Raw genomic sequence first — 22,661 nt, forward strand, 5'->3', positions numbered from 1 at the left:
TCTAACATTTCCTCCAAACTTTAGGAAAGCCATGTAATTTGCAGTATTAACAACTGCACTCTCCTGAAGAAGGTAAGACCAACGTCTTCCAAAAACACTGCAGAAAATTCAAGCCAGTCAATTTACAGTGGAGTTGGGCATTAAAACAAGATGCAATAGGAAGTTGCTTTGAAAATGCTATTTTCTGTTTGTCTCTTTTTATATACCTCTTATTGTCTTCTGATACAGACACGAAAAGAGATTTTTAAAGTTCTGTTCTTATAAGGTGAATATGTAATTGCTTTTTGCCATTTTCCTCTTGTACCTTACTCATCATTTCTGCATATCACTAGGCTGGTGCTTAAAGGTGAGATGCCTTCCTTCAGATCTCAACAATTTCTAGATGAGCCAGAGGGCAAAGAGGAGTGCCAAGCGTTCCTTCATTTTTTCAAGGCAGTGATTAATGATTGCTAATATTTTAATTAAACTGGAATGGATGAGATTACAACATGGGATATGCAATTATGTTGGCATTTTCTGTGCTACCCAAGGGACAGGTAATCTCTCTGATAGTTATCAAGCACATGACTGTGCTTTGTAAATGACACAGGAGGCTCCTCACTGCCTTGGAGACGGTAAATTGATTTTCCTTCAGTTCACGGCCCGCTGAGTTTGTGAAGGAGCAGTCTGTGCTCATTTGGCACAGAGGCTGGGATTTCCTCATGGGAAATGAAGGGAACTGCTCATATGTAAACCATAGATCAGAAAGCTGATCCTGGAGCATCATTTCATGCTACTGAAGACAAGAAACAGTCCTGGACACTCCACACACTCAAGCAGTGAACTTGAGTTACTATAATCTGAATATTCCAGACAGGACTCCAGTCTTGCATTTTAACAGAGTAACATTTCTTTCTTCCCTTTCATTGTCTGCCCCCTCTTCTCCACCCACTTAGTAACAGCTTGGTACCAGGAACTGTTTGTTCACATTTCAGGAGTTTTCAGTGAAGCTGACATAACCACAACATCCCTTTCTGGTTTATAACTGCACACCGGAATGCTATTTTTGTTTCATGGTACTGTAGGAATGTCAGGGAAAATTACACAAGACTCAAAATAATCAGCCTCCATAGTAAAAATTACTTTAAAACAAAAGAGACACACACATTACCTGGTCAGGGGAGGGCTTGTGGTTGGTTTGGTTGGAATGGGATGAGGATTTGAGGTGGTCATCCTCATAGTTGTCAGCCATCAGCTTCATACGGTTCTGAGTCTATTAAAAAAAAAAAAGAAAGAATCTCAGTCTACCTTCTAATGTGATGATCACAGGGACTACAAGGAATAGGGTATTTATGCTATCCTGTGTATCCAAAATCTACACATGGAAAACAATAGGACACATGCATGTAGAGAGATAAAAAAACCTGGGAGACACATTCCAATCACTTCACTTTGAGTTTTGTAATTAAGAGGCTCATCTGACTTGTACCTACTATAACTTTGTACATGTGTGTACAAAGAAACAAATTTCTTCTTATAGACCCTTGGAGTTAAGGTTCAAACACCAATCTGGAGAGCAATTAAATGAAGATGTCCCCAAGTTAGTTAAAAAAAGCCAACAAAAGCAGAAATAAGTTTATAAAACAAAAAGTAAACAGGCTGAAAATAGGTTATTACTTAAGAAGTCCATCCAGTTTCAATATGCCAATCAGTTTTCAACTGACATACCAAAGAGTAGAAAAATTCTGAGACTAGTCAGAAAAACACGAATTATAGAAAAGCTTTCCTGTGAGGAAATGAAAACATTAATAAATAAGTCTTTGGGAAGAACAGTTGACATAATAAATATTTAGAAAATTAGAAACTGCTTACAGTCAAGCAAAGAAGAAGATACGAAAGAAGTTTCTTAGCTTTTCTTCAACTTCTTAGAAAAATTCAAGTTCCGGAGGATATTGAATGTTTAAAAACACAAAATATAAAATAAATTGTGTAAGAATAAATGGAATACCTTACCTTAACATTACCATTCTAGTTAAGCAATTGTGATGAATGTTAAAATACACTACTATATGCCTGTGTCTGCAAAGGACAGCATTTGAGAGATCAAGACCTTTTAAAATACTATCCTGAAATGAGGTCCCCAGGCACCTACAAACACACACACACACACACACACGCACACGCGCACACACACACACACACACACATGCACATGTGCATGCACACTAACAAGGAAAGAAGAAAGAAGTCCCCGTGGGCAAAACGTCCCACCTCCCAGCAGGGCTTGCAAAGACCATTCAGGCAGCAATGACACTCCAGCAGTAGCCTGGAGGGGACTACAAAACAGCTGGGTCTGGGGTCCTGCAAAGTGAACTGCTGTCCCGGAGTCAGCTGCTTCACTTCAGGTTATCTGGGAGCCACTTTCACTGGGCACCCACACCTGGAGCAGATCCCAAATGGAACGACAGCATCTTTCCTCCCAGCTCAATAAGGTAGACAAAGCCCTGTTTTGAGCTTTATGAAATCCAAAAAAAAAAAAAAAAAGGCTTAGGCAGACCTATGTTCGGTATGATAGACAGTAAATTATGCACAGCTAGATATATTAAATCATCAGAGGTGCACTAAAACAAAATGTCTTAAATGAAAGCTCTAGCTCATTGTAGAAATGCCAGCTGTTGATTCAATCCCTTCACAACTGTGTGGTTTCTTACTGAAAACTCTAATTTTAATGAGCATCTCAAGGCTAGAGAATGCAGATTCTATTTGGCTGTACTCGAATCACTACAGAAAAAGTCCAGGGTTTGAATCTGGATTTAATTTTCTTTTGGATTAATTTAACAAAAGCTAATAGTAAATTGAGCTTAAGCAATAAGCAATTTAATCACACAAAATCTTTATATTGTTTGCTCTGTTTTGTCAAACAAGTTTTGAATTCCAAGTCTGACTCATCATTCATAAATCACTACTTGAAACAATGTACATCAATACTTAAACAACCAGTTTACTGTAAAGGCGCTTTCTCCTCTTTTATTACTTTATTAAATTTAAGGTTGGCTCTTTAACAATTTATTCTTTACAACGAGAGGTACTGATTTTAAATGATTTCATATTTCTTTGGAAATTTTTGGTTTTGATAAGAAATAATAACTTCTTACATACCTTTCAGCATGTATGTAGAAAAAAATCTATTAAACCCCAGACGTTTAGCAGAAGTTAGTACAGCACATTAACTTCTCTGAGCGACAAAGTAGCTCTTCCCAGAGAAAGGCAGCATGTCTTACAATACTGCATGAACCCCCCCCCATGTTCGCACTAATACAGGAAGAGAAGAATATAAAGATCTAAACATTCAAAGCACAGTATCCCTCACAGAAAATTCTGAAGTGGAACTGAAGAAGTTGTGTTCTTCTGTTACTTCAAGTAGAACAACCTACTATTAATACTGGGCAGGAGGTATGAAAAGAAGCTGAGAGAATTGGGCTGGTTTAGCCTGAAAAAGAGGAGGCTTCTTTACTTGATAAGAGGAAACAGAGAAGATGAAGACACACTCCTCCTGGAGAGGATGGGACAGGAGACAATGGATATAAATCAGAACACACAAAATTCTCATTAGGGATCAGGAATGTTTTTTTCGTAATGAGGCTGATCAAACACCAGAATGGGCTGCCAACAGGCTGTGGCATCTCCATCCTTCCAGAGAGCAAACCTGTGACTGGACAAGGCCTTGAGCAAACTGCTCTAGCCAGTGATGCTCTCAGCAGGTGGTTGGTCGCAGAGGTCCACTCCAATCTAAAATATGCTGCAATACTCTATTATTTGGACCTTTAATCTTCAGATAATTTTCCAGCTATCAAGGCTGGAGTTTTCAAGAGGGAGCTAAGTTCTAAAATTCCTCCTACTTGTTAAATATGATTTAGCTGCTTAGCTTCATTACTACCTGTTGACCATTTTAACCCAGAACAATTTCTGCAGCATCCTGATGATTATAATCACACAGCATCAGTTCACCAAGAAGGACCTTTTCTGTGTTCCCCTTTTAATCCAGCCTGACCTTCCACTGCTTCTGCTGTTAATATAAGAGTGCGTGTTTGTGATATACAAGTCTTGGCAAGAAAGCCCCCAAATCAGTATTGTGATTTCACTACAGGAACTAATCTATGCATGTATCATTGGAATTATGCAAAAATCAAGAGATGGAAGAAAAGTAGTTTATTTCCTGACAATACCACCAAAAAATATTTTCCAACATTAAAATTCTAAGCAGTGTTGCAAATATAATATAGTATAATATTTTTCTAATTCTCTTTATGTCAAACAGAAATAAAAAGCTTCTACTTAGGACTGGAATACTAACTGATGAACTTCTAATTGGAAGTTTTTAAAATAACTGGAAATATATGAACTCAGTTTTTCTCCTACTGCTCCTCTCCAGAAAAAAATGTTCAAAAGGATGGAAATTTCTAGAGCATACGGCTGTTGCAATGATTTTAAAACAAACCGTTTACTTTACTGTGGGGAACCACTCCAACATCCTGCAGTCCTGAACTGCTTTGTCATGGCACTGTTATACAAACCTCTCCCACCTTATGAGGTTATGGCTCAGATCCTAGAGCAAACATTTCTACATCACTGTAAAAAGTATGAACAACAAAGTGGTTTAACCACAGTGTCCTGTGAGAAAATAAATGAGCAGTGCAGACAAATCGGTTGTGTCAGGAGTGCTTTTGTCTAAAACCTCCAGAGCTTGTAAGCAGAACTAGTGATGATAAGAACTGGATGTCAGATCCAAATTTTTGCTTAAAAAATAACATGCACCATTACAGGTACCTTCTCCATGCATGTGAAGATAAAATGCTATAACGCAAAAACCAGGACAAAACTCCACAACTGAATAGTTTCTTGATTTTTTTTCCCCAGAACGTTTCTTGTTGGTTTTTTTTTTAACAGAACAGATTTTGTAACCTTATTCCTTGCCCTCCAATCACTGCCCTCTCCCCTGCCGAACCCCCACACCTTGTCAAAGCCCTTAACAATGCTCTTAACAAGTCTCCCAATAATCACTGTGCAAAAGAACAGTCCCAAACCCTTCAGACTACTGTCAACTCTCAAAATTACTAAAGAGCCATCCCACATTCTCAAGCTCCTAACTGAAAGCCAGGAATGACTGTGGAGAACTTGCCACATAAGGTCTGTGAACCACAGGTCTAAAGCACAACATTTGCAAGGGCACTGTATCTAAAAAAACCCCAACTCCCTCTGGTTATATATTAGACTATACTCCAGTGTTATCAGATCTTGCTCACCATCCCTCTTTTTCATCCCAGAACTTCTGCAATTGTCCTTTTGCCTCTCTGATATACTTATTCTTAATGCCCTTCTTGCTTTTTGTCATTCAACCCTGGCCTCTGCCCTATCCCTTGCTACAGCAGGCAGTTATATTAAAAGAAAAAAACACCAGAGAAAGTATGAGATAAACTTGTTTTAATCTTAAATGTGACTGGTCAGCATCAGCACTTCTTTTAAACATGCTCTCTTTTCTTTTGCTGTTTCATGGTCCTGCAGGGATTTCACAGTATTTTCACCATGCTTTTTCTAGTTATCATACAGTTTATTTCTGCCTGTATTGTATAATCACTAAATGTTTGGGTAAACAAGGAAATTGCCATGGAGTAGACTATTTCTAACGCAACCAACACCTGAAAACCTTCATTCCAAACAACACATGTATAATATTTTAGCTGCCAAAACTGTAGCCATGGTGAATTTTGTTTAAGCAGCACTAAGTTCCTCCTTCATGGATGTACTCCTTCCAAGCACACTCTCACCTGTAGGTTCCTACAAGTACGTTATTTTATGTTCACTGCAGGCTATACCCGTACCTTGTTTGTGCACCTCCACCCTAAAGACCAAATTAATAGATCTTATCACACTTAAATTGCTACATAAGAAAAACCAGAACTGATACTGATCCACAAAGTGTAGGGGAAAGTCAGAGGCATAGTCTGGAATATAGCTGGTAAAACCTAGAGGAGTCCTGCCCAGGTCTGACAAACTCTTTAGAATGGAATTCCACATATAAATTTGAAACCCATGGATTTAACTACAGGCAATATTTATAATATATTTTAGAGAATGTTTTTATTTGAAAGCTTGCACTAAGGTGTATGTTATAATGAGAATACATACCTTTCTTAAGCATTTCTGCAGGATAGCTAGTATTCTGGTAACCGTTACCCTGGCAAGTTTTTGAAACTAAATTTTATTTGTAGGAATCACACATTTCTGTATCGCTTAGGCAAACCCTCTAATAAACAGCAGACACTAGTTCATAAGCTGTGCATTTGCTATATTAATCTAGTCTGCTTCACACTCTCATTACAGTAACTTACTCAAAGAGTTCACATCAAATCTGTTTCTCCCCCACGCAACACAGCAGAAACCATGACATCAGTGGCTACTTTCTCATTTTTTGTAAAATATTTGAGTAGGGTAATTTCTGGCTTTGCCAACCAGTCTAAACAAGCTGTATTAATCCTTTAATGTAGAGTTTAAAAAGACCCGCATTAAGTAAACATTAATATAATGATTGTACTTGTGACAAATGGATATGTGGTGGAGACAGTATGTCAGTAAGTTAAAGGAGTCATCCCATTTCAATCCGAGTTGAGTGTTTCACTGGAAGCACACACATGCAAATGAAACAGTTTAGAAACCTTTTACCACTATTAACATAGAAATATAATGGAGAAACTCAGGCAATTTTGTTTTTCAAAGTCGCATGCCAAATTCAGTATCTCTGAAAATTATGTTCTTGCAAAGAAATTCAGGTAGTGCTTTTCTATTTGCTGAAAACACACAGCGAAGCCATACTCCCTGTAAATATCTAACCAGCTCCCTGCTGGAATCTGGCTGTCAGAAACACAGGAAGAATAATCCCTCCTGGCCTGTTATTAGAGTGTGATGCCCTGCGTAACTACCTTGAGTATATCTATACCTACCTTGAATACACACCTAACCTGAGCTTCTACCTTGAGCACAGGGTCTCTGAAAGATTTAAAGTATTTTACTTGACACCCCCTTCCCATTCATGCTATTTAATGATCCCGGAGACATTTTTCAAATTTGTGAAGGGATGGTGCATGCTGCACTGTCATTTTTGTTTGTAAGGTTTAAAAGACCCATCATTAGTTTGGTCTGACTTGCCTTTTAGCAACTGAGATACCTCTATCAGCAGCGAACAAACACAACGTTCAGTTGCATACAAATGAAAACCATTCCCATTACTACAGTTCTGAACATCCTGGAGCTGGTGTTTTTGTGAGCCAAACAAAGGGCGCATGCAATGCGCAGCTGCTGGGATTTGTCAAAGCCTGCAGGATTTAACACAGATTCTACCTGAGATACTGGCTTCTGCATGAACTGTTGGCAAAGTTACAGCAATATTACATTGTAAAGTGAAACACTTTATCAGTCCAGTTAATTTCTATGTTTAATGATTTCATTTTTCTGCTCATCTCCCCATGTGATAATTACAGAGAAAGTAATTCTGGGGAATTCATATTCAAAACCCCATGAACTACACTAAAAGAGGCATATCATGAATATATGGAATTCTTTCAAAGGCTTGAAATATGTAGGTATATGTGTATGGATTAAAAAAACCTTAGGAAATGAACAAATAGTTAACTATGGGTTTGCCTGATAACAAAGTTTATTGAAATCTATTGCTCTGATTCCTGTATAAAAAACCCCACAAACAACAACACAAAAGACAATCTTGTGTTTGGGATTCCTTATTGTGTTACACCACATAAACATTATAGTGTATGTTCCTGCAGCTCTCTTGTACTCTCTTCAAAGATACCTCAGGCTGCGTTTAAGATCGACCAATCAGTGGTAACAGAACTACCTTTCTCAATTATTTGCTTCATAACAGCTGGAATCTGCCCAGTCCCAGCTTTAAAAGAAAACTAAAAATCTTCTTCTCTCATGGTTAACTACTCGGGGGAAAAAACCAACTATGTTAGTTCTTTGGCATCCTTCCACTGCATGTAAGGCTCTTAGGCAGAAACATTATTAATGTGTGTTTTCCTGTACCTCAAAGATATCTGAGCAAGGGCTGGAGTCTGACAAAGTTTACCACCATATTGTAAACCTAATTTATACTGACTCTGTGGCCTATGCATCAAAAAAACCTTTCAGGCAGGATCAAAAGGACAAATGGTGTCCTGTGACAACGTATTCAAAGAATCCTGGATCCCTCACACCACACAAAACTGACAAAATTATTTAATGAAATTTAATCAAATGATCTGAAGATAGAAACAGCAAGCAAAATGAGCTGCTGTTTTAATTCTTAGGTTGAAATAAGAGAACTGGTTATATTCACATTCCAGTAGTGAGCATATAAAATTACATACTGTAGGTTTAAAGCAAGCAGGTAAGTATTTTTTTTTTTTGTGTTACAAGCCTGCCCTATGGTGCAATTTGTTAGGGCAAGTCTGACCTCGGTTCCATGCCATGGCAAAGAAGGGCCTTACTGCAGAATTTCCTGCCAGAGAATATACGATCAGTATTCTTTGCTGCCACATGCCCTGAAAGCAGAAAAGACTCATTTATTTAAATTAGCTTAACAGCAACTGCTTTTTGCTAAATCATGCTGCTACATCCACTCTCCATCTATTGTGCTGCCTTCATTACTTCTTTAATCAATTAAGAACTGATTTCTTTGGCAGACAGCATGGCTACCCTTGAAGAGCATAGAAGTCCACTTTATTACCCACTTTATGCTGGCTAATGAAATCTGTGTGCTTTGGATTTGTATTCTACATCTAAGCATGGCCTTCAACCCTACAATAATTTCTTTCTCTAGCCTGCCTCCCCCATGGTGTCTCCAGGCAAGAGTCAGCTGGAACCAGTGCGAAAGTATGTCCTGAATGGCCAGCCATATGTGTATGCTACTGCCAAACAAAATATAGCACAGCTCAATTCTTCTTGCCTTTCTCTGTGTGGGAGCACTACTTCAGGTTTTTTCACCTCTACACAGCTGTGGATGTTAACTAACTTCCTGTAAGTTACACAGTCTTTGAGATTTCTTTCCCTCTGTAAAATTTGGTTGAAAATGGTCAATAAACTGAAAAGTCACTTGGTGGGAACTACAGCTCAACTAAGTAGGTGGCTAGCACTGTCCGTTAAACTCTTCTTTGGAAGACTCTAGGATAAAAGCTGGTCCAAACAAGCATGTTTTGTTCAAGTTGTAAGGGTTTGGATGCAGTCTCTCAATATATCCTTGCACTAAATGTCGCATAGAAGTAGAATTTTCCGATACCATGCTCCATGCCTTTCTTTAAGATTCTGGGAGGCTGAATTGCTACAAATTCCCAAGCGAACAGCAACAAGTCTCTCATGTTTAGTCCATGTGTCTGCTAGAACGTTTAATATGAACAGTTTATCTAGTCTCTTTAACCTACTTTGATACATACAACCAAAGATAACTCACTTGAACAAAAAAGTGAAATGCTACTTCTGTAATAACATGAAAGGAAGTACCAGTCTTTGTCATGGTCCTCATTACCCAAACTGGTGAAAATTCCTGACTACTTCTCCCCTTGCTTATTCTTCCCCTCTCATGGTGTGTTTGTGGATCCAAGCTAAAAATGTCATCTTATATTTTATCAATTGAGAGAAAACCAAAGACAAAAAAACAGCGAGGAAAAAAAAAGCTCAAATGTACTTTGGAGCATAAATACTCCCTAAAGACTTTGATAGGCTGGTGATACATGTGTTTTACAAAGCAAAATGTAAAAGATATCTCAGGTTATGTTAAGGTTGGAAATGCATTCCAACATAATAATGATCCTGTGATTACCTTAAACTTGTGCAGTTTAAGCACCAACAACACCAAGCATCGGAGGCAAGGTTGGTCTTATATAAATATCTGAAGGCAAAATCCCTAAATTACCTATGCTGTATCCCATTGAACAGACAAGTACTTCTATCAAAAATAGAACAACCTTTGTTTGACATAAGTTGACAGGACTCCTGTTTTGTTATGACTATTTACTCAAAATTTCTCCTTCCCTTTTCACTTCAGGTTCACTCCACACCCTGCTCATCTTACTCTTGTCTACCTTACTCTGCTCCTCTTTCCTTTGTTATTCTATTTGGTTCTCCTTTCCAAAATCAATCCACTTGCATATGCTCAACTTCACAAACCTTCCTGCATAACACAACTGCCTTAGTCACTCTGCTTTTTCTTTTAGTCTTTCTCTTAGTCTGAGATCAGAAAGTTTCTCTGTTCACTCATACCTATGAAAACTGATTGGCAAAATCTCATCCAGGAATTTATATACAAGATGCATGCTACCGTAAAATCTTAAAACCTAGTCATCATCCCCTGCTTCGACAAAAACATTTGCAGGCCATCTGCTCACGTGTATCTACATATTCTTTTCCTAGTTAAAATAATCGGGAAGTTTTCAATACTTTGTCTGCTGTGACGGTGTCTTTAGAATAAACATAATAAAAACATTCCTTTATCCAGGTATTTTTACTTTTGGAAGGTATATACCAGTGTTTTTACCACGGGTCTTTTAGCCTTACCTATTTTTATTGTTAAATGACTTACCACTTCAACTGCATGTGCCTGCAGCTTCAAAGAGTTGTTAATAGTAGCCCCCCTCTATACATGCTGTTCTTAGCAAAAAAAGTAGTTATGTACAGATACAAATTCCTAGATGCTAAAGTGATGTGAGCTGCTCAGTATCATCTCAACACAGACTGTCTGTAACTGCCCAGAACCCAGCTCTGGGTGTATACATGAATGTGTCTGTGTCTACATGATATAAACAGTGTTGATAGCAACTTAAAAAAAACAACCCAAAAAACAAAACCACAATGAAACCTCAAGACTATTTACGCTTGTCCTGAAATTAATTTTAAAAGCTGTTGTGTAGAAAAGAAAAAGACACCCAATATTATTCTTTTTCTGCCTCACATTCATCTTTGAATCTAGGCAAAATCCTTCACGGTAACTGCTGGAGGGAAGAGTTGAAAGGGTATTTCCTTTGACAACCTAAAGAGCTTTGCTACCCCAAACTAAATTAAAGCTAAAGAACTTTCACTGTACGGTCAATTATTAGGGTTGACATCCACATAGAAGAGCCCTGCTTCATAAGTTCCATACAAACATGCAGACATTACATTCCTGTCTGTCCACACCATCTGCGCGTGTGGTCTGCAGACACAGGATTCCTGTCCATCCACACTGTCCCTGTGTTTGGTCCACAGAGGCAGGATTCCTGCCCAAGCACACAGCAACACATGTGCAGTACAGAGCTGGACAGATGATTCCTGTCCATTTGCCCTGCTCTTGCTCACAGTACAGAAGCAAGGAGGATCATAATAAACCAACTTTTTTTTTTTTCTTTTTCTTCCCGCAGAGGTTGATTTTTCCCATTAAGTCTGCATCAAAGCTTAGATAACAGCACTAGCTGGAAAGACTGAAGAAACATTCAGATTTTCTGCTGCATTTGTACCAAAATCAATCTTACCGAGGAAAGAAGTTCTTTTGCTTTCTACTAAATTCATGGCACACAATGGGTAGAGATGTGTCAGTTTGGTCAGATGAATTTCTCTAAGGTGTCTGCATTTCAGACAGTATTCCCATCATTGCCTGCTCTATTCCTGATCTGTTGTCCTTTTGTGATTTACATTCTATTACACCATTACACTTGAGTAGAGGCCCACCCAACGGGTACCATAAAGCACATTGTTAAACTTACAAAAAAATCTTAGAAAATTCCATCTCTGCTATAGTACCACCAAAAGAAAAAGGTGTGTGGAACAAGATGAAAAAACAGCTAGTCATACCTCTGGTGTTTTCCCCTTAATTCTCTTACTGTAAAGTCATTAAATTTAAGACAGGTGATGCCACACATTAAAGAGTCCTGACAAAGCGGATGAAGAAGTAGAGATGAATGAACAGCACAGGGGCAATCTCAACTGATTTATTTGCAACCAGCAGACTTAGAAGGAAACAAGGAAGCCTTCCTATTTTTTAAGCCCTCTTTGTATCATAAACCAGATTGTTGGCTGACAATGGAGAAGGACTAGCTACTCTGGGTAATCAGGAAGAGGGGGAAGAAAGGAGGAAGAGACATCAAGAAATCTTTTCATCGTCTGACAGTGATGAAAAGGATAGGGATGGACAATAAGCAACTAGTCTTAGTCTGCACTTCCCACTCTGTAGATCCTTCCTTCAAAATCAGTGAATCCTCTTTCCAGTCCAGAAGAACATTCTGATACCTTGCCTGTGTCTCCATGAGATATGGAAGAGACTTGAAAGGTGCACAAAATGAAGATCTGTGTGTATAAATAAATATATTTTCCCTTAATAAAAAAGAAAAAAAGAAAAAACCTACAATGAGAAGGTACAGTAATTATTACTTCCACAAAACAAATAAACCCATGCAGTCTTCCAATTTTAAACAACTTAGGTATGTGTGCGTTCTTAAGGATCACTACATTGCTTTTATTATTTTTTCAACACCATTAATATCAGCAGTTGGCAGAAGTTTGGGTTGCTAGCTCTAATAAAGAAGGCGAAGCCAAGATTATATCTACTAGTGTTTTGGAGATGGAGGGCACATTGGCTTGGTATCAGAAATTACAGTTACATTTCAGGTTTATGTGAAAAAAGTGAGAAATGTAATTTCTTAAAGTATTAAAAGGATTAAGTGTGGTACAATGGTGAAATTGAATGTTTAAAAGAGTTAAGTTTCCCCCCTCCAAATAAAAATCCACTGTAAAAACAAGAAATACCTGGGTTATTCAGATCCTAAGAAGAACTTGGCTGGAGTCAGCTGTGAGAGCTCCCTTTATTTTTTTGTTTACTCAACTACAGGAAATATTTGTATTCACACTAAGACAGACAGGAATTGGCAGTAAACAGAAAGAGAATAAAAGCCTAAGTTCTGTGACTGTAAAGTTGTGCTCAAAGAGAACAAACACCCTAATAAAATGGCTACTCCTTAACCTGGGCTGCATGTGACACAAAAGACAATTACTTCCCACAGGCACCAATACTGTGATCAGAGTTTAATACATATTTGGAGACTAAAGCTTTATGGTAGCTGAGATACTACTATTCACCTATACTACTGGCAACCTAAAATTGTGCAACATGTTATTGCAAAGGTAAATTTACTCATATTGGAAACCAGCAAACTGATCTTATATCCACATGATAAATGTTTGATTATGCTAAGTAAAATCAATCAGCAATGTTTTGATAACTGAGTTTGAGACTTATTTTGTCTTTATGCACAATCTTGGGGTAATCCCTGAAAGCATTTCTTGGTACTGAAAAGACTCAAAACCTTTGGTACCACATTTAAGGCAAAGAATGGCAGACAGAAACAGATCCGTTCAGAGACAGCAGAACACAACTGCTCTAAAGATGATCTGCCAGATATCACTACCTCGTATTTGATGGCCTCATTTGCAGATCCCCGTTCAAGGGAGGGCCTGGAAGCAGGATCTCCATCAGTATCAACTTTCTCATCTTGTATCTTTCAGAGCTGGCAGCTGTTACCAGACTCCTCACAGCTTCCCAAGTTAGCAGCCAGCAGAAAAATAGCCACCCCCTTCCTACACACGTTCACAAATACCAAGTGGCAAAAACATTACCTCTAAGGAAAAACTACACACTTTTCCTTTGGTTGTGAATATTTTCTCATCTTAGAAAAGGAATGCAGAAAACAGCATGTACTTATCAAGGAGTAAAATGCATAATTTATTCAGCACCAAAACATGAATAATTTTTTTAAGACTTGTATTCTTTAGAACACAACAACATGAATTTAACAGAACTGAAGGCAATCTGCAGCCATCAGCACCCATCCATTGCAGAAGCTATCACAAGTAACTGATGCCTAATTTCATAAATCTATGTCTCCTTTTGATAAATGCAATATACTAGCCTATCAATTTCCACATCTTAATATGTAAATTACTGAAGGGTTAGTATCAAGAAACTAGTCCTAACTGACAGCACTTATCTTGTATTTCCAACTGCAACATGAAACTTCTATTTTCCCCTGCATTACCTATTCATTAGCCTGAGATATGGTGTACTGGACTAGGCTTAATCAGACTGTTTCAAAAAGGGAAATTATTTTCAGAATTAGAAAGATCTTAATACAGTGGATGAGAAAAAAAGTATCTGTAGACTGAGAGGTATTTCAGTATATAGCTCAAAAATACCTGAGACCACTGTTCATCAACAGCTCACTATTTACTGAAGCTGAAGTTCATTCTGTACAGTTAAGATTTAATTGTTTCATTATCCACTTTTAAGATGGTGGGGATTAAAATTCTCTGTTGCAGAGACTGTATTTTTCTCTTCTCAAGCAAAGCAAGCACTGATTTATTATGTCATCCCCAAAATAACACAGTGAAATCCCAAACATGCAATACATTCTATCTTATATGCCATTAATTTTCATTACATATTTCTAGATGCACAATCCTTTCCATCATTGCTCCTACAAGTAAAGAACACACCACTGACATATTAAGTCATACAACTGTTCATCTGTAATCTACTTCAAACTTTCTACACATTTAGCTTATGAAACCATCAGTCACCTCATATCTCTGACTTCACCTTCTCCTTATTCTCCTTACATGTTTTTGGAACACACTTGCATCATATAACACCTTGCCAGTTACAGATCTTAACAAGTTAAAACCAACACTGAAGCTGGTTAAAATACCTTTCAGCTTTCTGCCACTACCTTTCTACTGACTATCAATGTGTGAATTGCTTTTTATGTAAGATATTTGTTAAAGTCACATGTTCTTTAGGCTTCTCATCCAAAGAGAAGTAACCATAAATAAAGTCTTACTTCATTGCTTCAGTGTGAAACTGTTCAGTGTCTTGTGTGTTCCCTGGGGAATAGTGCCAATAAATGTAGGAACAGATAAGCATAAAGTACCAAGTTGGCACATTTTGGATGGAGATGCGGTAAAGGGATATGTGTGTCTTCTAGACAATTGCCAGTTCCAGGTATAACAGCCCAAACAAATGGGAATAATTTAATACAGAGAAAGTAGTATCCAATCAATGAAATATCAGTAAAGATGGTTACACATTCATCTTGGAAAACCACAGTATTTTTACTGCATTCAAGGAAGTAATTCAAAATCTTCTTGCATCTGAAATTTTGATGTGAAATTCCCGTTTCTTCAAACAAAATATATTCACAGGTTTATCTCATCAAGATTACTTACATGTTTAAGTGGAATCCTCTCTGTCACCAAAACTTCAGAGTTCCCTGAACAATGTGTCTACATGACAAGATTAAATGTAATCATAAACTGACTGTATTTTCCGGTCAGCCTTCAAACATCATCAATTCAAATACCAAAAGAGTGATGCCAAACCAACCCAGCCACAAGAACCGATTGTCGTGAAGTCTCAAATATTTTACCCCTGAGGCACATCCTGCCACTGGACAACAAACAGGGAGTAGTCATGTACGGGTCCTTCCCAACCACCCCACAAACCGTAGAAGTTAAGCAAAAGAAGATGCACCCATAATTTTATTCTGTGAATGAACAGCTATTGGCAATCTTGAGCTCTTCTAAAATGTTCTTTCCGAGCTTTTGCATCTCTCTCACAAACTCACCAGCTAACACAAAGCTGTCAGAAACTGAGGATAAAATCTGGAGCACAGAACTCTTGCAGAAATAAATACCTAAATGCTCAGTTGGAGGTATGTATTAAAAAGACCTGTTTTAATATATTCTCTTTATTTAACTGAAAACAGTGCCTGTCAGATCAGCAGTTTGTGCCACAATAAACTATGGAAAATCACCACCATGCAGTACAACTGTGATGTGAAATGACAGTGACTGTATTTACATTTCACTAATGTCCAGAAATACTACTCACAGACAAAGGAATTATTATTTTTTAGGCCCAAAATTATATTTCCTAATGCAGCCTTCTGGAGAAACTCAAAATTACCCAGTGTTCTTAACTCTTTAATGCCACTAACAAGCCTGGTCCTCCTAGTGTAGGCTTAACAATTATAACTGATATACCAAACATCAGCAGAGTGGTTGTCACTTACAGAAATGGGATATAGCGTCTCTTAACTGCTAACCTAGACTTGTCCAGCAATCCTGATTTTCTAGTCAGGGACAACACTGCTTAAACATAGTATAGGGGTTCATAATCCTGAATGAGAGATACTGTAAATGTGTCAGTAGATGCTGTCAGCAACTATCCAATAATTTACATTTATTTGTGTCAAGTTTTAGTGAATCGCAAAGCTGTAAAACTGTAATATGAAAATCTTAATATATTCAATAAATGGAGGAATATTTCTAATAGAATGAAACCGGTTTTTGAAAACTGAGATTGAACTTGGGAAGTAATAGTCCACAGAATACTTTTTAAAATGTAACAAATGTCTAGAAAGAAAAGGTAGGAGGTACTGTATTGTCATTTGAAGTCCAAAGTACTTTTATTAATCTTAAAGCTCAATCTCTCAGTGAGGCAAACAACCTTCCCTTTCAAGCAAACCTGCGTAGCTGCCATTGCCATGTCCTGAAAACTACCAGCTGAGACATGAGTGAAGGCACAAAGAGAAAGCAGACGTGGCTGTCTACAGAAGGGCCAACAGGCAGTTCCCTTCTCTGGCACTGTGAGGCCAGTGACAGCGAGAGGCTCACTTGAACATACATTATTATTTAGTAATACAAGAGGCAGAGGGTAAAAAAGGTAAAAGGAGGAGGGAGAGGGGAATGAGAGTGTAAGTAATACCGAGGGAAGATGAAATGCTGCCCTAGAAAAGACTGTTGACGCTGCACCGAGTGCTGTTACTGTGGTAATCTATGATTAAAAATGATGGGAAAAAAGTCTGGAGAACATTACATGGAGAAGGTGATTTCTTTTAATCTGTGAGGGCTTCTTGTGCTGCGCTTCAGGAAGCAGTGTTCAAGGACATGACAAAGCCTGGCTTTTTCTGTGCCTGTTTGGCTGCTGTCAGGGTGCTGGGGTCTGCTCCTGGCAGAGATCCCCCTTTGACAGAAACAATTACTGAGGAGCAAAGCCTGGCAAAACAAGCAGCACTATGATTGATAATCTGGGTGGATTACAGGCCTTCGACAAAAGCCATGATGCTTAAATTTGACAGCTGGCAATGCTTGATGAGAGCCAATTAGTGGATATATATTCACTTCACTCAGAAACTTCTCCTGTTTCTAGTCCAATAGCTTCCTGAATAGGAACTGTACAGTGATTTCCCCCACTTCTGCCCGCTCACATTTATGCCAGCTAGACTGTCAGTATAGCTAAGAATATACTATAAAACCTGTATATTTTGGCACCTTTGTATATTAAAGCCAGTAGATTCAAATTTCATAAATCTGCATTTGACCCTACAGGCAGTGATGGGTACAAGAACCTGAAAAAATACGCCTCTATACTGAGTTTACATACCACCAGTGTGTAAATGAGGCTGCGACTGCACTCTTTATGTAACAAGTCTACTACAGGTGACAATAGTTCTCCAAATGCTTCACTATTCCTTGAACGTTTCCTGACGAAGTATGTTAATCTGTCTGTTGCTGTTTCAAATAAGTTAACCTGACATCCAGAGAATACCAGAATTCACAGAGCACCTTCTGTTCCGCATAATACATGCAGGAACCTCTGATATTCAAGTCCCATTCAAACTCATCTGCCTGTTCTAAAATTTCTTATCACATAGGTTTTCTTTCCCCGCTTTTGCATCTATTTCCACTTTTGCTAGTGCAAGTATGTGGGTACTGTGGTGAAGGGATCAATAAACAAAGATGGATTCAAGTGTCTTGAATCTCATCATTTGTTTCAAACATTAACTTTTACTTTGCTTTCTCAGCTATAACGAAGACAACACCACCCCCCTCAGACAACTTAAATACATCTTCCTAGATTTCTTAGGTCCCCTTCAGACAGTGGTTTGAGAGGTATCTCCGCTTATTAAACTTCCGTGGGCAGCATCACACTGCCGGGGCCTCTCAGATGCTTTCAGAGAACAACGGTAGCTCTGTCACAGAAACAGCACTACATCAGCAATTACCTGCCGTGATTGTTTCCATGTCACCTGAAGAGGAAATTCATTTGCTAATAGGGTAATCACTCTCATCAGACATGGTTTCAAATCAGGGCAGCTAAGGCAAAGCAAAGACTAACTGCATGCCTCACAGAATCTGTATTATTTCATCAGGCAGGGTGGTAATAAAAACTGCCAGAAGTGTGGTCATGCTGATACAGCTCTGCAGCAGCAAGAGGAAAATGCTTGCCTGTCAGTCTCCTTTGACCTGTTTTACATTCTCCTGTTACAAAAAGAAATGACTCCAACCAGTGGAACTTCACTTTGGAAAAGTTCACAGCAGAGGAGTGTCAGGTGTCAGTGTGCCGGGTTTCCAGGGAAACCAGTAACAGTGGAAAAATAGCATTTTCAGGGGGTGAAGCTATTCTGGAATCTAAAATTCTTTCCTTTTCCTCATGATCCTATGAACCACCACGTTTACTTGAGAAACACATCTCTGCAGTACCTTGAGCTCATAAGGAAAGCCAGCCAAAATCTTTGCAGGGAAGAAGCACGAAGTAGCGCAGAGAAAACAGCTTTGGGACTTGCATCACTGGATGAAATACATATTAAATATTGCATAAATGCTAACTATTAATACTACTAGTCATCACCAAATAATTCCTCTCAATTTATGGGAATGGTGAATAACAGCCCCTCAAATTCATGCTGGCCCAAAGAGGAAGGAATGATCTTGATGAGGATATAGAGTAGAAGGGAATGACAGTTATTAAAGATTCCTCTGAATAGTAAGCAAGCTAACTCCATAACTCATACTTTCAGCGGCATGAGGTTTCTTATCTCCCTTCACTAAAATAGAAAGGAGCTCTTTTCACTAAGTTAAGTATAAGCAAATAGCAAGAGTGTATGTGGCAAGAACAGGAAAGGTGATGGATTGTATGAAATGGAAGTACTAATGGAGAAAAAGTACACATTAGAATGAAAAGAAAGCTGAAGACAAAGGTTAATCTACTCAGTCAAAAGCGAAAGCCATCAAAAAATAAAGTCAAGAAGCCTCAAAGTGCTCGTGTCTTTTCTGTGTCAAGTCTTCACTAAAAACTGTACTTTAGGTGACTAACAAAAATTATTTTCATTCCCAGAGAACATAATTTTAGGTCAGAAAAAGAAAAGAACAAATGAGATGGTACTCAAAAAAAATCAGATGTCTTCCAATTTTCTAGCTCTGACTACACTATACTATACTATACCATACTATACTATGCTATGCTATACCATACTATACTAGGGAAGAGTTTATCTACTATAACGAAAGCTATTAATGGTTATTTTGGGGAACCTGTGGGAACTGGGCAGGTTTTAGAAGACTCCGTTAAGGTTCCTAACACTCTCACATGACATGTTCATGACAAGTTCAGCTAAGGAAAGGCCTCATTTTGAGCTTTGTCCAGTTTCAGATATCACACAAATCAAATCAAATCAAATCAAATCTAAAAAAGAACAACTGGAATGATCAGATATCTAGAAAACAAGACACATGAAAACTAGAAGAACTGAGTCTACCCAGTTTAGAGAGTAACACATAGGAGATACCTCTGTGTAAACCAAAATGGCTGCTAAAAAGTGCAAAGAAATAGTCTATACCCATAACAGATAGAAAAAGTGGTAATGAGCTTAAATTGCAGTAAGGGATATTATAGATGCACAACGACATAATAAGGATAAAGACAGATGAGCCACAGAAAAGACTTCCCAAGACTGAAGGTCTCCTTCACTAACAGTCTTTCAGAACAGATTACAGGCATAGCTGAATAAATCAAGTGGGTTACATGGAACTCTGTCCTGAGCCCAGTACTATTCATTATTTTTCATTAAAAATCTGTGTGATAGAAGAAAATGTATATTCGTGAAATATGCGGAGAAAGCTTATGCTGGGTGGTTCTGTGAGCATGCTGAAATAGAGGATCAAAACTCAACATGTTCTTAAAGACTGAGGAACCGATCTGTAAATTACTTTTATTTAGAACAAGGCAGCATAATAACAACATGTCCAGTGTTAATCTAACCTAGAGTCACACCACTTCAAATAAAAATTTCGAGATCCCATCATCAGTAACACCGAATCAAGCTGGTTCCTGGTAACTTCTGCTATAGTATATTATAAAACGATCTGGAATAATTACAAAACATTACATAATAATACAAGAGAATACAGCAATCTACAAACTACTCAATTGAATAATACTCCGAAGTCTCAGAAAACAGACACCAATAAGGTTCAGAGCCTACTAAAAATTGCGCCACTATTACTTAACATTTATGGCATAGTAGTGCCTAGGGATGTTGGTCAAGTCAGGCTCCCACTGTGTGAGACACTGTACAAACACAGAAAATGACAACCTTTCCTCCAAACAGCTCCTAGTAGAAAACCTCAACCATTTAAGACTCAAAGCCCACAGACAGGAAAACCTCAGCCCATTCAGACATGCCTTCCCTTTGCAACTCGATGCTACAGATCAGCGCTTCACCCTGTTACAAAATAAATATATCCTGATCGTTAAAACTTGGGCTTGACAAGGAAAGGCATAAATGGCAAACAGGCTACTTTCTAACAGATGAGCAGTGGACGTGCTGCCACGATGCAGGCCAAAGCTCCTTGGGTCTCCGTCAATTCCAGTGTGACATACATCGTGGGGGCTTCTGTATGGTGCATAATGTGAGCACGCTGGCTGGCGCTCACCACGCTACATCTGGACTTTGTTAGCCACCCTTCAGCTCTGTTCTCTTGCATCAGCCCCGGCCCCCTCTGGTGAAGCAGCCTCCCAACCCACTGCTTCTCCATGAACTACTCACGGAGACAAAGTACTCTGGGAGGAAGTAAATTGGGACCACATTAGCTGGTGACCCTTGCCCTGCAATTGGCCTGCCTTTCCGATGACAGAGAAAATCCCTCATGCAAACTGACAAGCAATATGAAACAGGCAGCTCCATTTACTGGAAAGCTTGGTCAATGCTGAGTGCCTCATTAGGAAATGGCCTCTATATTGAGGCACATTCCTGCAATTCAGAGCCCAGAAACTCTAAATTAAAACAACATTGATGCCATATCCTCTTTCCGAAATGCCTCTCTTCATCCAAATTTTAATACACCTACTTAAAGAAATTAAAGAACCAAAATGTCTTTGGCAGGACTCTTTCCCTCTCTTTCGCAGTAATACCCTTCCTGTGCGAGCGACCAGGAACGGGACAGTGTTGGGAAGGGAGAAAGAAGACTTAAAGCAAGGGATAACTGCAGAGTCCTCCAAAATCTATACCACCTTTCCTCAAGGAATCCATGTGTCTTCACCAATATTTTTAAATAAATAAAAATCACCTGAATTTGCAGGGCTGAAGAAGCTGAAATTTATTTTTTTTTAAGAAGTAAATCAAGGCTCATCAGTAAAATGAGGTTTTGTTTTGTGAGTGAGTTTTATCTTTGTACACTCTAAGAAAGGTCAATTAACAGTAAGCCAGTTTGCTAACCGTGGTAACTACTGTAGCAACTCAATGGTAACCAGCACAAGCAATGAAAAGGCATAATCCGAATCCTATCATACACACTTGGGTCCATTCACACACGCTACTGCAGTGTAATCAAAAAGCTCCTTTCCCAAAGAGCTCTCTCTGTCAGAGGCTCTTTCCAGTTTGCAATGAGATTTAGCAATCAGGTCTATGGTACCCACAACAGCATGCATAACTCTTTGCAAAAATCACCCCCTTCTGATATCGCTCAGCACTTCTTTTTGCATCCTACATACATGGAAATGGAAATGTTTTTGTCAACTGTGCCTGCCGGTCAACTGAAAACGCTGTTTTCCCACCATGAAAGCTAGGCGTTTACTAGAAATGGGACGGACTGAAATACCACATACTTATCAGGAAGTTCAACAGCTCTGAAACAGTGTTAAAGGTGGAAGGAATTACTGAGGTCAGGATCCCAGCTTTGGATCTGAAGGGTTGAATATACTTTTTAGGCTCCAGAAATGTTTTTGAAAGCCTTCTAGAAGATCTTGATTAACTGGCATCTTGAACAGCTGTGTTCAATACATCTGAAAGTCTCAAAGGTTTTTCAGCAACAGTTTCTACTGTAAATTCAGGAATTGCAGCTAAACTTTCAGAAAGTTCCTGAAATGCTATGTAGTTCTGTGGAGGCTGGCAAACACAGATGGACCTGTGTTCTCAAGATACAGAAAAGGGTCCACGTAGAGAAAGCTTAAATTGATGAAGCAGTGCAGTTCTTTTGTTGGAAAATACGAGGCTGGTGACCTGTAATAACTGAAGAGGACCACAAGGGCCAAGCACAGAGATTATTTGCAAAGCATGCGGAAAAATGAGATTCCCTTTGACTATATTGGTAATGATCCTGTAAAATCTCATAGCCTTCTCTTCTGACCCATGTCTTATTTCCGGAGCTGTCACAGTTGGTATCATTTCAATTGATGCAGAAAAAGTAGATACCAAAACTATTGGTACTGAAAAAACATAAATGCGATTTCAGATCCCCTGCAACTTATAGACGTGGTGAATATTACTGTCCCA

At 38.6% G+C, this 22,661-nt stretch overlaps 1 protein-coding gene across 7 annotated transcripts in view; it reads right to left on the reverse strand.

The window, feature by feature from the left end:
* Window positions 1-22,661, reverse strand: part of ERC1 (ELKS/RAB6-interacting/CAST family member 1) — a 302,544-nt gene that overhangs the window by 33,154 nt on the left and 246,729 nt on the right. For all 7 annotated transcript variants that reach the window (XM_080393515.1, XM_080393513.1, XM_080393510.1 and 4 more), the window contains one exon: window positions 1,151-1,252. In XM_080393515.1, the coding sequence (XP_080249641.1) occupies window positions 1,151-1,252 (102 nt within the window). The remainder of the gene's footprint in view (window positions 1-1,150; window positions 1,253-22,661) is intronic.

This window comes from Falco punctatus (assembly GCF_963210335.1).
Source record: "Falco punctatus genome assembly, chromosome: 6".
NCBI lineage: Eukaryota > Metazoa > Chordata > Aves > Falconiformes > Falconidae > Falco > Falco punctatus.